The sequence below is a fragment of the Mixophyes fleayi genome, chromosome 4 (assembly GCF_038048845.1).
Source record: "Mixophyes fleayi isolate aMixFle1 chromosome 4, aMixFle1.hap1, whole genome shotgun sequence".
NCBI lineage: Eukaryota > Metazoa > Chordata > Amphibia > Anura > Limnodynastidae > Mixophyes > Mixophyes fleayi.
The window spans coordinates 47,435,733-47,453,145 of record NC_134405.1 but is presented as its reverse complement, the minus strand read 5'-3'; the positions used below and the strand labels follow the sequence as shown (position 1 = coordinate 47,453,145).

General features: G+C 44.7%; 1 protein-coding gene across 1 annotated transcript in view; it reads left to right on the top strand.

The window, feature by feature from the left end:
• Positions 1-17,413, top strand: part of GMIP (GEM interacting protein) — an 89,483-nt gene that overhangs the window by 54,725 nt on the left and 17,345 nt on the right. Inside the window, 1 exon segment of the mRNA XM_075206876.1 lies at positions 12,200-12,390. Coding sequence (XP_075062977.1) covers positions 12,200-12,390 — 191 coding nt within the window.

Sequence of the window (17,413 nt, the reverse complement as noted above, 5' to 3'; positions counted from 1 at the left end):
GTGTCCTGTGCTCTGTGCTTCTAAGGGCATAGTTATTTCCCCAATATTCCCCTGTGTTTAAAAAAATAAAAAAAAGTTATTTAAAAAAATACCAAAAACTAATTTAATTTTTCTTAATTGCCACAAAATTTGCACAACCAATCCTGCAGTATAAGCCCATTGGTACTGCAATATTACCAAGTTCACACATTCAGCAGTAAAAGTCCAGTGGTACTGCAATATTACAAAGTTTACACATTCTGCAGTATCAGTCCAGTGGTGCTGTGTCCTGTGCTCTGTCCTGCTGAGTTCCGTAGTGCTGCTGGGTCCTGTGCCGTGTCCTGTTCAGTCCAGTGGTGCTGTGTCCTGTGCTCTGTGCTTCTAAGGGCATAGTTATTTCCCCATTATTCCCAAGTTTTTAAAAAATAAAAAAAAAGTAAAAAAAAAATTACAATTAAAAATTAAAAAAAAAATATATATAATTATAACCAAATTTGCAAAACCAATCCAGCAGTATAAGTCCAGTGGTACTGCAATATTACAAAGTTCACACATTCTGCAGTATCAGTCCAGTGGTGCTGTGTCCTGTGCTCTGTCCTGCTGAGTTCCGTAGTGCTGCTGGGTCCTGTGCCGTGTCCTGTTCAGTCCAGTGGTGCTGTGTCCTGTGCTCTGTGCTTCTAAGGGCATAGTTATTTCCCCATTATTCCCAAGTTTTTAAAAAATAAAAAAAAAGTAAAAAAAAAATTACAATTAAAAATTAAAAAAAATATATATATAATTATAACCAAATTTGCAAAACCAATCCAGCAGTATAAGTCCATTGGTACTGCAATATTACAAAGTTCACACATTCTGCAGTATCAGTCCAGTGGTGCTGTGTCCTGTGCTGTGTCCTGCTGAGTTCCGTAGTGCTGCTGGGTCCTGTGTCGTGTCCTGTTCAGTCCAGTGGTGCTGTGTCCTGTGCTCTGTGCTTCTAAGGGCATAGTTATTTCCCCATTATTCCCAAGTTTTTAAAAAATAAAAAAAAAGTAAAAAAAAAATTACAATTAAAAATTAAAAAAAATATATATATAATTATAACCAAATTTGCAAAACCAATCCAGCAGTATAAGTCCATTGGTACTGCAATATTACAAAGTTCACACATTCTGCAGTATCAGTCCAGTGGTGCTGTGTCCTGTGCTGTGTCCTGCTGAGTTCCGTAGTGCTGCTGGGTCCTGTGCCGTGTCCTGTTCAGTCCAGTGGTGCTGTGTCCTGTGCTCTGTGCTTCTAAGGGCATAGTTATTTCCCCATTATTCCCAAGTTTTTAAAAAATAAAAAAAAAGTAAAAAAAAAATTACAATTAAAAATTAAAAAAAATATATATATAATTATAACCAAATTTGCAAAACCAATCCAGCAGTATAAGTCCATTGGTACTGCAATATTACAAAGTTCACACATTCTGCAGTATCAGTCCAGTGGTGCTGTGTCCTGTGCTCTGTCCTGCTGAGTTCCGTAGTGCTGCTGGGTCCTGTGCCGTGTCCTGTTCAGTCCAGTGGTGCTGTGTCCTGTGCTCTGTGCTTCTAAGGGCATAGTTATTTCCCCATTATTCCCAAGTTTTTAAAAAATAAAAAAAAAGTAAAAAAAAATTAAAAATTAAAAAAAAAAAATATATATAATAATTATAACCAAATTTGCAAAACCAATACAGCAGTATAAGTCCATTGGTACTGCAATATTACCAAGTTCACACATTCTGCAGTATCTTGTGCTACATATAATGGAGACCAAAAATTTGGAGGATAAAGTAGGGAAAGATCAAGACCCACTTCCTCCTAATGCTGAAGCTGCTGCCACTAGTCATGACATAGACGATGAAATGCCATCAACGTCGTCTTCCAAGCCCGATGCCCAATCTCGTAGTACCGGGCATGTAAAATCCAAAATGCCCAAGTTAAGAAAAAGTAGCAAAAAGAGAAACTTAAAATCATCTGAGGAGAAACGTAAAGTTGCCAATATGCCATTTACGACACGGAGTGGCAAGGAACGGCTTAGGCCCTGGCCCGTGTTCATGACTAGTGGTTCAGCTTCACCCACGGATCTTAGCCCTCCTCCTCCTCCCCCCCTACAAAAAATTGAAGAGAGTTATGCTGTCAGCAACAAAACAGCAAACAACTCTGCCTTCTAAAGAGAAATTATCACAAATCCACAAGGCGAGTCCAAGGATGTTGGTGGTTGTCAAGCCTGACCTTCCCATCACTGTACGGGAAGAGGTGGCTCGGGAGGAGGCTATTGATGATGTAGCTGGCGCTGTGGAGGAACTTGATGATGAGGATGGTGATGTGGTTATTGTAAATGAGGCACCAGGGGGGGAAACAGCTGATGTCCATGGGATGAAAAAGCCCATCGTCATGCCTGGTCAGAAGACCAAAAAATGCACCTCTTCGGTCTGGAGTTATTTTTATCCAAATCCAGACAACCAATGTATGGCCATATGTAGCTTATGTAAAGCTCAAATAAGCAGGGGTAAGGATCTTGCCCACCTAGGAACATCCTCCCTTATACGTCACCTGAATAACCTTCATAGTTCAGTGGTTAGTTCAGGAACTGGGGCTAGGACCCTCATCGGTACAGGGACACCTAAATCCCGTGGTCCAGTTGGATACACACCAGCAACACCCTCCTCGTCAACTTCCTCCACAATCTCCATCAGATTCAGTCCTGCAGCCCAAGTCAGCAGCCAGACTGAGTCCTCCTCAATACGGGATTCATCTGAGGAATCCTGCAGCGGTACGCCTACTACTGCCACTGCTGCTGTTGCTGCTGTTAGTCGGTCATCTTCCCAGAGGGGAAGTCGTAAGACCGCTAAGTCTTTCACAAAACAATTGACCGTCCAACAGTCGTTTGCCATGACCACAAAATACGATAGTAGTCACCCTATTGCAAAGCGTATAACTGCGGCTGTAACTGCAATGTTGGTGTTAGACGTGCGCCCGGTGTCCGCCATCAGTGGAGTGGGATTTAGAGGGTTGATGGAGGTATTGTGTCCCCGGTACCAAATCCCGTCGAGATTCCACTTCACTAGGCAGGCGATACCAAAAATGTACAGAGAAGTACGATCAAGTGTCCTCAGTGCTCTAAAAAATGCGGTTGTACCCACTGTCCACTTAACCACGGACATGTGGACAAGTGGTTCTGGGCAAACGAAGGACTATATGACTGTGACAGCCCACTGGGTAGATGCATCCCCTTCCGCAGCAACAGCAACAGCTGCATCAGTAGCAGCAACTACAAAATGGCGGCTCGTGCAAAGGCAGGCAACATTGTGTATTACAGGCTTTAATAAGAGGCACAACGCTGACAACATATTAGAGAAAATGAGGGAAATTATCTCCCAGTGGCTTACCCCACTTAGACTCTCATGGGGATTTGTGGTGTCAGACAATGCCAGTAACATTGTGCAGGCATTAAATATGGGCAATTTCCAGCACGTCCCATGTTTTGCCCACACCATTAATTTGGTGGTGCAGCATTACCTCAAGAGTGACAGGGGTGTGCAGGAGATGCTTGCGGTGGCGCGCAAAATTGCTGGACACTTTCGGCATTCAGCCAGTGCCTACCGCAGACTAGAGGCACATCAAAAAAGCATGAACCTGCCCTGCCATCACCTCAAACAAGAGGTTGTGACGCGCTGGAACTCCACCCTCTATATGCTGCAGAGGATGGAGGAGCAGCAAAAGGCCATTCAGGCCTACACAGCCACCTACGACATAGGCAAAGGAGTGGGGATGCGCCTCAGTCAAGCGCAGTGGAGACTGATTTCCGTGTTGTGCAAGGTTCTGCAGCCATTTGAACTTGCCACACGAGAAGTCAGTTCCGACACTGCCAGCTTGAGTCAGGTCATTCCCCTGATCAGGCTGTTGCAGAAGCAGCTGGAGAAAGTGAGGGAGGAGCTGGTAAGCCATTGCGATTACACCAAGCATGTAGCTCTTGTGGATGTAGCCCTTCGTACGCTTTGCCAGGATCCGAGGGTGGTCACTCTTTTAAAGTCAGAGGAATACATTCTGGCCACCGTGCTCGATCCTCGGTTTAAAGCGTATGTTGTGTCTCTGTTTCCGGCGGACACAAGTCTACAGCGGTGCAAAGACCTGCTGGTCAGGAGATTGTCCTCTGAAGAGGACCGTGACATGCCAACAGCTCCACCCTCATTTTCTTCCACATCTATGGCTGCGAGGAAAAAGCTCAGTTTTCCCAAAAGAGGCACTGGCGGGGATGCTGATAACATCTGGTCCGGACTGAAGGACCTGCCAACCATTGCAGACATGTCTACTCTCGCTGCATTGGATGCTGTCACAATAGAAAAAATTGTGGATGATTACTTTGCTGACACCATCCAAGTAGACATGTCAGACAGTCCATATTGTTACTGGCAGGAAAAAAAGGCAGTTTGGAAGCCCCTGTACAAACTGGCTCTATTTTACCTGAGTTGTCCCCCCTCCAGTGTGTACTCGGAAAGAGTTTTTAGTGCAGCGGGGAACCTGGTCAGTGAGCGGCGAAGGAGGTTGCTTCCTCAGAACGTTGAAAAAATGATGTTTATAAAAATGAATAATCAATTCCTCAATGAAGTACAGCACTGCCCTCCAGATACTACAGAGGGACCTGTGGTTGTGGAGTCCAGCGGGGACGAATTGATAATGTGTGATGAGGAGGAAGTACACACTGTAGGGGGAGAGGAATCAGAGGTTGAGGATGAGGACGACATCTTGCCTCAGTAGAGCCTGTTTAGTCTGTACAGGGAGAGATGAATAGCTTTTTTGGTGTGGGGGCCCAAACAAACCAATCATTTCAGCCAAAGTTGTTTGGTAGGCCCTGTCGCTGAAATGATTGGTTTGTTAAAGTGTGCATGTCCACTCCTATTTCAACAACATAAGGGTGGGTGTGAGGGCCCAAGGACAATTCCATCTTGGACCTTTTTTTTTTGCATTATATGACCAATCAACAGTCGTTTGCCATGTTCAAAAAGTAAAACCAAATTTAAAAAAATTCAAGAAATTAAACCAAAAGTAAAATGCCGTGTCATAATTTAAAACAAGAGGTATTGACGTGCTCTAAAACTACTGTATTGTTGTTTATATTTTATAAACACTACACTTGAAAGCTTGAGTCTTTCAATAAAAAAGTAACTGTCCATTGCACGAATATTTGCAACAGGGACAATTTTAGGGTTAAGAAAGTCAACTAATAACACTTCGACGCTGTCTGTCTTTATAAACACTACACTTGGAAGTTGGAGGAGGTATTGTGGCCCCGGCACCAAATTTACTACCGGGGCCACTCCACTGTGCAGTCCATATTTAGGTGTATCAGATATTAAACAACGGTGACAGTTGATGCCCAATTTTTTAATTATATTGTGGCCTCGGTACCAAATTGTGTACCGGGGCCACCACACTACGCAGTCCAGATACTTGTTTGGTGGAATTCAGACCAGTTGAGGGTTTTATTATTATATTGTGGGGACCACTCTATCTATACCACACTACAACTCTATACCACTCTATTTAATACTTTAATTCTATTTAATACTTTAATTCTATTTCATACTTTAATTCTATTTCATACTTTAATTCTATTTAATACTTTAATTCTATTACTAATTACCATAAAGAGGAACTGCCGCTTCTATTTAATACTTTAATTCTATTAGTAGTTACCATAAAGAGGAACAAAATAAACCAATTTTACCAAAAGTATAATATGACTTAGACTTACAAACACTACACTTCAAAGATGGTGCCTTTAAATGAAAAAGTCAGTCTTCATTGCACGACTATGTGCAACAGGGACAGTTTTTGGGTTTACAAAGTCAACCAATAACACTTCGACCCTGTCTGTCTTTAACATACTTGATGGGATCTCAATGACGAATTGTCTGTACCATGTTTGGAGGAGGTATTGTGGCCCCGGTACCAAATTGGGTACCGGGGCCACTCCACTATGCAGTCCAGATAGAGGTGTATCAGATATTAAACAACGTTGACTGTTGATGCCCAATTTTTTAATTATATTGTGGCCTCGGTACCAAATTGTGTACCGGGGCCACCACACTACGCAGTCCATACCCTTTTTTGGTGGAATTCTGACACGTGGAGGGTTTTTTAATTATATTGTGGCCTCGGTACCAAATTGTGTACCGGGGCCACCACACTACGGAGTCAAGATAGATAGATGCGTATCATAGATAAAGTACATTCAGTGGTGTGGGGCGAATTGAAAAATATTCAAAATGCACTGACATTATCAAAAACAAGAGGTTGTCACACGCTAAAACTCCAACATGTATATGATGGAGAGGATGGAGGAGCAGCCGTATGTGTAGTGTAATGCAGACCTGTTGAAGGTTTTTTATATATTTTATTGTGGTGCCCAGTGCCCACTCCTCTAGGCAGTCCAGGTACATTTATTGGTGCGAAATATAAATGTTCAGGGTTTTTAATATATATTGTGGTGACCCACTCCTCTACGCAGTCCAGGTACATTTATTGGTGCGATTCATAAAAGTTCAGGGTTTTTAAGATATTGTGGTGACCCACTCCTCTACGCAGTCCAGGTACATTTATTGGTGCGATTCATAAAAGTTCTGGGTTTTTAAGATATTGTGGTGACCCACTCCTCTACGCAGTCCAGGTACATTTATTGGTGCGAATCATAAAAGTTCAGGGTTTTTAATATATATTGTGGTGACCCACTCCTCTACGCAGTCCAGGTACATTTATTGGTGCGATTCATAAAAGTTCAGGGTTTTTAATATATATTGTGGTGACCCACTCCTCTACGCAGTCCAGGTACATTTATTGGTGCGATTCATAAAAGTTCAGGGTTTTTAAGATATTGTGGTGACCCACTCCTCTACGCAGTCCAGGTACATTTATTGGTGCGAATCATAAAAGTTCAGGGTTTTTAATATATCTTGTGGTGACCCACTCCTCTACGCAGTCCAGGTACATTTATTGGTGCGATTCATAAAAGTTCAGGGTTTTTAAGATATTGTGGTGACCCACTCCTCTACGCAGTCCAGGTACATTTATTGGTGCGATTCATAAAAGTTCAGGGTTTTTAAGATATTGTGGTGACCCACTCCTCTACGCAGTCCAGGTACATTTATTGGTGCGATTCATAAAAGTTCAGGGTTTTTAAGATATTGTGGTGACCCACTCCTCTACGCAGTCCAGGTACATTTATTGGTGCGAATCATAAAAGTTCAGGGTTTTTAATATATATTGTGGTGACCCACTCCTCTACGCAGTCCAGGTACATTTATTGGTGCGATTCATAAAAGTTCAGGGTTTTTAATATATATTGTGGTGACCCACTCCTCTACGCAGTCCAGGTACATTTATTGGTGCGATTCATAAAAGTTCAGGGTTTTTAAGATATTGTGGTGACCCACTCCTCTACGCAGTCCAGGTACATTTATTGGTGCGATTCATAAAAGTTCAGGGTTTTTAAGATATTGTGGTGACCCACTCCTCTACGCAGTCCAGGTACATTTATTGGTGCGAATCATAAAAGTTCAGGGTTTTTAATATATCTTGTGGTGACCCACTCCTCTACGCAGTCCAGGTACATTTATTGGTGCGATTCATAAAAGTTCAGGGTTTTTAAGATATTGTGGTGACCCACTCCTCTACGCAGTCCAGGTACATTTATTGGTGCGATTCATAAAAGTTCAGGGTTTTTAAGATATTGTGGTGACCCACTCCTCTACGCAATCCAGGTACATTTATTGGTGGGAATCATAAAAGTTCAGGGTTTTTAATATATATTGTGGTGACCCACTCCTCTACGCAGTCCAGGTACATTTATTGGTGCGATTCATAAAAGTTCAGGGTTTTTAAGATATTGTGGTGACCCACTCCTCTACGCAGTCCAGGTACATTTATTGGTGCGAATCATAAAAGTTCAGGGTTTTTAATATATATTGTGGTGACCCACTCCTCTACGCAGTCCAGGTACATTTATTGGTGCGATTCATAAAAGTTCAGGGTTTTTAATATATATTGTGGTGACCCACTCCTCTACGCAGTCCAGGTACATTTATTGGTGCGATTCATAAAAGTTCAGGGTTTTTAAGATATTGTGGTGACCCACTCCTCTACGCAGTCCAGGTACATTTATTGGTGCGATTCATAAAAGTTCAGGGTTTTTAATATATATTGTGGTGACCCACTCCTCTACGCAGTCCAGGTACATTTATTGGTGCGATTCATAAAAGTTCAGGGTTTTTAAGATATTGTGGTGACCCACTCCTCTACGCAGTCCAGGTACATTTATTGGTGCGAATCATAAAAGTTCAGGGTTTTTAATATATCTTGTGGTGACCCACTCCTCTACGCAGTCCAGGTACATTTATTGGTGCGATTCATAAAAGTTCTGGGTTTTTAAGATATTGTGGTGACCCACTCCTCTACGCAGTCCAGGTACATTTATTGGTGCGAATCATAAAAGTTCAGGGTTTTTAATATATATTGTGGTGACCCACTCCTCTACGCAGTCCAGGTACATTTATTGGTGCGATTCATAAAAGTTCAGGGTTTTTAATATATATTGTGGTGACCCACTCCTCTACGCAGTCCAGGTACATTTATTGGTGCGATTCATAAAAGTTCAGGGTTTTTAAGATATTGTGGTGACCCACTCCTCTACGCAGTCCAGGTACATTTATTGGTGCGAATCATAAAAGTTCAGGGTTTTTAATATATCTTGTGGTGACCAACTCCTCTACGCAGTCCAGGTACATTTATTGGTGCGATTCATAAAAGTTCAGGGTTTTTAAGATATTGTGGTGACCCACTCCTCAACGCAGTCCAGGTACATTTATTGGTGCGATTCATAAAAGTTCAGGGTTTTTAAGATATTGTGGTGACCCACTCCTCTACGCAATCCAGGTACATTTATTGGTGGGAATCATAAAAGTTCAGGGTTTTTAATATATATTGTGGTGACCCACTCCTCTACGCAGTCCAGGTACATTTATTGGTGCGATTCATAAAAGTTCAGGGTTTTTAATATATATTGTGGTGACCCACTCCTCTACGCAGTCCAGGTACATTTATTGGTGCGATTCATAAAAGTTCAGGGTTTTTAAGATATTGTGGTGACCCACTCCTCTACGCAGTCCAGGTACATTTATTGGTGCGATTCATAAAAGTTCAGGGTTTTTAAGATATTGTGGTGACCCACTCCTCTACGCAGTCCAGGTACATTTATTGGTGCGATTCATAAAAGTTCAGGGTTTTTAATATATATTATGGTGACCCACTCCTCTACGCAGTCCAGGTACATTTATTGGTGCGATTCATAAAAGTTCAGGGTTTTTAAGATATTGTGGTGACCCACTCCTCTACGCAGTCCAGGTACATTTATTGGTGCGATTCATAAAAGTTCAGGGTTTTTAATATATATTGTGGTGACCCACTCCTCTACACAGTCCAGAAAGATACCTTGTTGCAACGTTTTGGACTAATAACTATATTGTGAGGTGTTCAGAATACACTGTAAATTAGTGGAAATGCTTGTTATTGAATGTTATTGAGGTTAATAATAGCCTAGGAGTGAAAATAAGCCCAAAAACTTGATTTTTAAACTTTTTATGTTTTTTTCAAAAAAAATCCGAATCCAAAACCTTAAATCCGAACCGAGACCTTTCGTCAAGTGTTTTGCGAGACAAATCCGAACCCCAAAAATAACGAAAATCCGGATCCAAAACACAAAACACGAGACCTCAAAAGTCGCCGGTGCACATCCCTACTTAGGAGACGATCTTCCAGCATCTGCGGGGTCATAATGAGACGCTGCGTTTACAGAGATCGTGTAGAATGTACAACACTCATTCTTATCACAACAGCTGCGATGTCTTTAAGCAGCTGTCCACCTTCAGATAACTTTAATTAATTAACTTGTACATGTGCACTGGTAACTTTTGCTAAGTACAGTGCTTTACCTTTCTGTATCCTGTTTGGTTGTTACAGTTATCTACTGAAATCATTGGGAAGATACTAGGCATCTTGTGTGTAACGAGCTACGGTGATCCGTGGCTGACTACCTCCAGCTGCGTCCCGGCTGTCATAGCAACAGCCGGGACATCAGTTCCCCTCTCTTCAGTCCCGGCTGTCACCATGGTAAAGGTCGGGATGCTTTCTAATAGGCGCTGCAGCCCGGCAACACTGGGCAGCCGGACGCGAGCGCATTAAGTGGGCAGCATGGTGGCTGAGTGGTTAGCACTTCTGCCTTACAGCATTGTGGTCATGAGTTCGATTGCTGACGATGGCCTCATCTGTGTGGAGTTTGTATGTTCTCCTGTGTTTGTGTGGGTTTCCTCCCACACTCCAAAAACATACTAGTAGGTTAATTGGCTGCTATTAAATTGTCCTTAGTCTCTCTCAGTCTGTGTGTGTATGTTAGGGAATTTAGACTGTAAGCTCTATTGGGGTAGGGGCTGATGTGAATGAGTTCTCTGTACAGCGCTGCAGAATTTGTGGCGCTATATAAATAAATGATGATGATGATTAAGTGAACAATAGTCTGCTGGCTAATTACTGGTATTTTTTAATTAGGCAGTCACTGAGCTGTATTATTGGGCATGGCTCTGATTGGCTGCTTGCTGTATTTAAGACAAAGAGGGCTTAGCCCCCTGCCGGTTATAGCGTCTCTTGAGGAATTGCTGACCTGCTGTGGTTTTTGTACCTTGTATATTCTATTGATACTCTGGATTGACCTATCGTTGTGACCTCTTGCTTGTTATTTGGACTTTGCCTGTTTTCTGATTGCCCTAAACTCTGAACCTGTTTCTTGGATTTTCCTGTTTGCCGCTAGCCCTGAACTCATTGCCTTTCTCCGACCATCCTATCTGCTACGGACCCCGTGTCCTTGGCCTGCCTTCTGACTACCCGCTACCATCTGGATTTCCTCCACCTTCCCATCCGCTGTGGTGTTGCTCATAAACTTATACTGCATTTGAGTTAAGACCTGGAAGCATCCGAGTACCTGTGAGCACATCAAGCTCTACGGGAAAGGCGGCTGCTATAGAAGAAAACCTCTACCACCAGTTCTGTAAGTTTATGACAAGACCCACCAGCCTAACATTGTGTGGATGTTTTGGTCACCTAGCACTAGTTGGTCAACCTGGGGCCGCCTTTTGTGTGACCTGAGGGTACCCAGTACCTAGGTGAGTTCAGAATCAATTAGGCAAACACTACTGGGAAGATACAAATGTATCTTTACTCTATATTACAAAAATAGATATCTGTTTTACAAAATCACACAGGAATACAAGACAATTAATGATAGCCATGGTGCCTACTGCACAGAGAGCCTATTAGACTACCATCCTGTCAAAGGGCTATAAGTTCCTATGGAGGGCTGCCCTGACCATAGAGGCACACTGTTCACTCCTCTGCCACAAGACAGGGACCAAGTCCAATGTCCTCCAGCTTTTTTTGCGGGTCCACAAAGTTGCAAATGTTTTCTTTCCTCAATCATTATACAGAGTTGTTTATATTTGCTGCCCAGGGATACGGCTTAGTAGAGCTCTTTGCATTGGATACAGCTATATTTGGAAAGCAGCCTTGTGTACTCTCCCTGAACAATTAAAGTAAACAAGTATGTCTGATGACATAACAGACCAATGCAGAAGGAAGCAAGAATATAGAGTAATGTGTTTTAAAAACACGGCAGGTGGCTATGTAGAAACAAATAAATTAAAGTAGCCAGAAGGTGGATACCCCTTTCTTAGATATTCTCCATTCGTGTAGCTTTTGAGACAAACTGATATAGTACATCCGTTATATAGTTATGTATCTTGGTTGAAAAATAGTCCAGTAATGCATAGTTCAATTTGTGTAAAAAGTGTAGAAAATCCTTCCTGAAATCATCCTTGCAGAAGACAACTACCTGGATCAATATACAGTACTGTTCATATGTGTTTATTAATGTCGGTAGTCCTGTATGTTCTGTTTTGCTAAGATGTCCAGTGATTTTGTCAATTTATCTATTGTATCTACCGATTCCAGTTTTTATGGGACTGCACTCCATGGTTTCACAGCTCTTACTGTAAATAACCCTTTTCACAACTGTAAGTGTCCTTTGTGAAGACCTAATACTGCGGCACCAATAAAGAAAGTGCTCTACTCTGCTGTTATGGAGATCTACCACAATCATGCTCTGTCTCTCCTGTCAGGTGACGCAGAATCTCATGCGTATGAAACGGTCGCAGTGTGAATCTGTCCCTGCTGGGTATGGAAACCTGCTCAGCACGAGTGAGCCTTATGAAGTGGGTGACCGATATCTTCAGTTCATCTTGACTTTGCCACGGAGGCACATCGAGCCAGAAAAATTTACCTTCCAGGAGTACATCTCCACAGGCCTGAGGTAATGTCACCATACACTTTATGAGAAAATTGTATAGCTGAAAAGAAGGCATTCAATTGTTTAACTGCAGGTAGGGGAGAAATAATTGAAAATATATCTGGAATGGTATTATCCTGCATCCAGGGCCGGACTGGGACTAAAAATCAGCCCTGGCATTTAAAGCACACAGGCCCACGTGGGCTCCATGCACTATATTGTTGCACACTGATGCTGGCGCAGTACAACATGATGTAGTATGAGTGTGTGTGTGGGGGGGGGGGGTATTTATTTCTCCTAATGACCCTCAACATTACATTATTAGCACCCCAATTACATCAATAAATACCATGACAATACATTATTAGTACCCAAATTACAGCAATAAATAACCCCCCACACACACTCATACTACATCAATCACCCCCACATTACAGCAACCGGCATCACCCCCCACATTACAGCATCACTCCCCACATTACAGCGTCCAGCATCACCCCCCACATTACAGCGTCCAGCATCACCCCCCACATTACAGCGTCCAGCATCACCCCCCACATTACAGCGTCCAGCATCACCCCCCACATTACAGCAACCGGCATCACCCCCCACATTACAGCGTCCAGCGTCACCCCCCACATTATAGCAATACCCTCTCCTACTTATTAGCAATACTAAGCAATACTCTTCTGTGCCCTCTGGAATGCCAGATCCGTCCGCAACAAGCTGACTGCTATCCACGACCTCTTTCTATCCAACTCCTTTAACCTTCTTGCCGTTACTGAAACCTGGCTCTCCGATTCTGATACTACTTCCCCCGCTGCCCTCTCCTATGGTGGCCTCTCCTTCACCCACTCCGCCAGGCCTGGTGCCCGCCCTGGCGGTGGAGTTGGCCTCCTCCTCTCCTCCACCTGTACTTTTCGTGTCATTCCCCCTGAACCCTCCCTCTCCTTCTCCTCTTTTGAAGCTCACTCCATCCGCCTCTTCTACCCCATCCATCTCCGCGTCACTGTCATCTACCGCCCCCCTGGCCCCACCTCCCTCTTCCTTGACAACTTTGCTAGCTGGCTTCCTCACTACCTCTCCTCCGATCTCCCCTCGATCATTCTCGGTGACTTTAATATCCCCATCGACAACCCCACCTACCCTGCTTCCAGCAAACTGCTCACCCTCTCTTCCTCCCTTGGTCTCACCCAATGGACCTCCTCCTCTACCCACTGCCTTGGTCACTCCCTTGATCTTGTCTTCTCCTACCTATGTAATCTCTCCGACTTCTCCATCTCTCCCTTTCCTCTATCCGACCACCATCTCCTCTCCTTCTCTCTCTCCTCTTCTCCTGCTCCCCTCCCCCTGCCCAAACCTACTCTGTCCATACGCAACCTCGATGCTCTTGACCCTGCCTCTCTGTCCTCCTCTCTCGATACCCTCCTTTCTCCCCTTTCCTCCCAGGCCTGCCCCAACCAGGCGGTCTCCCTCTACAATCACACCCTCACCTCCGCTCTGGACGCGGTTGCCCCTGCCCACTCCGTCTACCCCCGCTGCTCCAAACCCCAACCTTGGCACTCCAAATTTACCCGCTTCCTCCAAAAATGCTCCCGTTCTGCCGAACGTCACTGGAGAAAATCCCGCTCCCTGGCTGACTTCCTCCACTTTAAATTCATCCTTTCATCCTACAGCTCTGCCCTCTCACTCGCTAAACAATCTTTCTTTAAATCCCTCATCTCTTCCCAGTCCTCTAACCCCCGCCGCCTCTTTGCCACCTTTAGCACTCTCCTGGCCCCCTCCCCTCCCCCCACCCCCTCCTCCCTGACTGCCTCTGATTTCGCCTCCTTCTTCTCCTCTAAAATCGAGGCCATCCGACTTGAAATCTCCTCCTCCACTCTCTCTTCCACCCCTCCCACTCTTCTGTCCTCCCCCCCCAACCACCTTCCCCTCCACTCCTTCCGTCCCACCACCGGCGAGGAAGTCCACTCTCTCATTTTATCATCCCCCCCCACTACCTGCCCCCTGGATCCCATCCCCTCCCACCTTCTTCGCTCCCTTTCCCCCACCACCTGCTCCCACCTCGCTCACCTCTTTAATCTCTCCCTCTCCACTGGCATCTTCCCCTCCTCCTTCAAACATGCTCTCGTATCCCCCATTCTTAAGAAACCTAATCTCGACTCCACTTCTCTCTCGAACTATCGCCCCATATCTCTTCTCCCATTTGCCTCCAAAATTCTTGAGAGGCTCGTCTGCAGCCGTCTCACCTCCTACCTTTCTGAATACTCCCTCCTTGATCCTCTCCAGTCTGGTTTCCGCCCCCTCCACTCCACTGAAACTGCCCTGGCTAAAGTCACCAATGACCTCCTCTCTGCAAAAGCCAGGGGCCACTTCTCCCTTCTCATCCTCCTTGACCTCTCTGCAGCCTTTGACACCGTTGACCACCCCCTCCTCCTTCACACCCTCCAGTCTTTCGGCCTCTCCGGCCCAGTCCTGTCCTGGTTCACCTCTTACCTTACTCACCGTTCCTTCTCTGTCACCACCTCTGGGTCTCTCTCCCCCCCATCCACCCTTCCAGTCGGGGTCCCTCAGGGCTCTGTTCTGGGACCCTTACTCTTCTCTCTATACACCTCCTCCCTGGGTGAACTCATCAGCTCCTTCGGCTTCAGCTACCACCTTTACGCTGACGACACTCAACTATACCTCTCCTCTCCTGATCTCTCTCCCTCCCTCCTCTCTAGGGTGTCCGCCTGCCTCTCTGCCATCTCCTCCTGGATGTCCTCTCGATTCCTCAAACTTAACCTTGCCAAAACTGAGCTCATAGTTTTTCCTCCCTCTCATACCCCATCCCCTTCTGACCTCTCCATCACTGTCGACAACACCTCTATCTCCCCTGTCCCCCAACTTCGCTGCCTTGGTGTCATCCTCGACTCCTCTCTCTCCTTTGGCCCCCACATCCTCTCTCTTGCTAAATCCTGCCGCTTCCAGCTGCGCAACATCGCTCGCATCCGGCCCTTCCTCTCCCAAGATGCCACCAAATGCCTTATCCACTCTCTGATCATCTCCCGCCTGGACTACTGCAACCTCCTCCTCACTGGCCTCCCCCACTCTCATCTCGATCCCCTTCGATCCGTCCTTAACGCTGCAGCTAGGCTTATTTTCCTCTCTCGCCGCTCCTCTTTTGTCTCCCCCTCTACCTAGCCCTTCACTGGCTCCCATTCCCCTTCAGAATCCTCTTTAAGCTCCTCACACTCACCTACAAGGCCCTCGCCAACTCCACTGCACCCTACATCTCCACCCTCCTCTCTATTCATGCTCCATCCCGCCCTCTCCGTTCTGCCTCTGACCGTCGCCTCTCTTCCCCCCTTATAACCTCCTCCCACGCGCGTATCCAAGACTTCACCCGCGCTGCCCCCCTCCACTGGAACAAGCTCCCTCCCTCCATCAGAACTTCCCCTAATCTATCCAGCTTCAAACGGGCCCTAAAAACCCACCTTTTTCTTAAAGCCTTTCTGTCTCCCACTTAATTTCCTACCTTATCTTCTGCCTCTGTCCCCCTACTCTCCCTCTCTCCCCTGCGTCTCTCTGTCTGTCCACCCCTCCCCTTAGATTGTACGCTCCTCTGAGCAGGGCCATCTCTCCTCCTGTTTCCACCACTTCTAACTCTGCTCTCCAGCTACTTAGCCCTCCTCCTCAAAGGTCCTCCACCCCACATCCACTTTCGCTCCCTCCTCCCCCCTGGGGGTCTCCCTGTCTTCCACGCCCCCCTTCTTGGGCCCCGTCATTTTCGGATCCTCCCTCCCCCTTCCCCGCCCTCTCTAGCTGTGCATTGAGCGTACTGAGTTGCTGTGTTTACTGTACTGTGCTGTCTCCCATTGTATTGTGATTTTGTTTGTCTCTGTACGGCGCTGCGGATGCCTTGTAGCGCCTTATAAATAAATATTAATAATAATAATAATAATAATAATAATAATAAGCACCAAACACACTACAACATTGCCACCAGCACGCCACCCCATACTACAGCAATACCACCAATTATACAGACGCCACTGTAGGAAACAATGTTTTGCTTTTTTCAAATCTCCCACAAAATAGCAACTACGAACAGAGTACTTACACACACATATAGGTAACAGGTACCCTTTTCCCTCAATGAAATAGTAATGGCAGAATTTTCATGAATCATTCCACATGAAATAAAACTAACATATATATAAAAAAAACATAACTATTGAATGATCAGTTGAACCCACATGGCCGCATTAAAAGTATTTCCATCTACAGCAAAATGTCAGAGAAAAATATTTTTGTTTTACTACAGTAATTGGATATGCGTCTTTTCTATTCATTTTAAATAACACAGTATATAAATTAAGGGGGATAGAGGAGGTGGGTGAGAAATAATTGGATGTGACCCATCATGATCCATCAGTTTGATTAGATAGGAAACATTTAGATTATTTACCTGGAGACGTCTACCCCCTTGACTCACAGGCAGGGCTGACAAGAGGAATTTTGGGCCCTGATACAGCAACTTATTTGGGCTCCCATCATATTCAACAATGAAAAACTTGCCTTTGGCAGAAGTTCATATGATGCCACACCGTAGTGTGCCCAGTTCATATTATGCCACATCGTAGTGCCCCAAGGTCATATTATGCCACATAGTATTACCCTCAATTCATATTTGGTCATGCAGAAGCGCCCACAAATCATATTATGGCATAGTAGTGCCCCCAAAACATATACCATACAGTAGTGCCCACAAATCATATTATGTCACAACAGTGCCTCCAAATCATATTATGCCACAATAGTGACCCCAAATAACATTATGCCATAGTAGTGCCCCCAAATCATTAGTAAAGCTCAGACAAAAACTCATTCACAAATAAAAATTGGTACAGCATATCAGATACTGAGTGTGAGTCCCAAGAGCAGCTTAATACATCATTTACAATGCAAACAAAAATAGATATATTGACACAATTACAGATAAAATTTATGACAAGCAATGTTTTTTCCTCTTAATTAAAAATCTCTGTACAGATAAATATGCAAA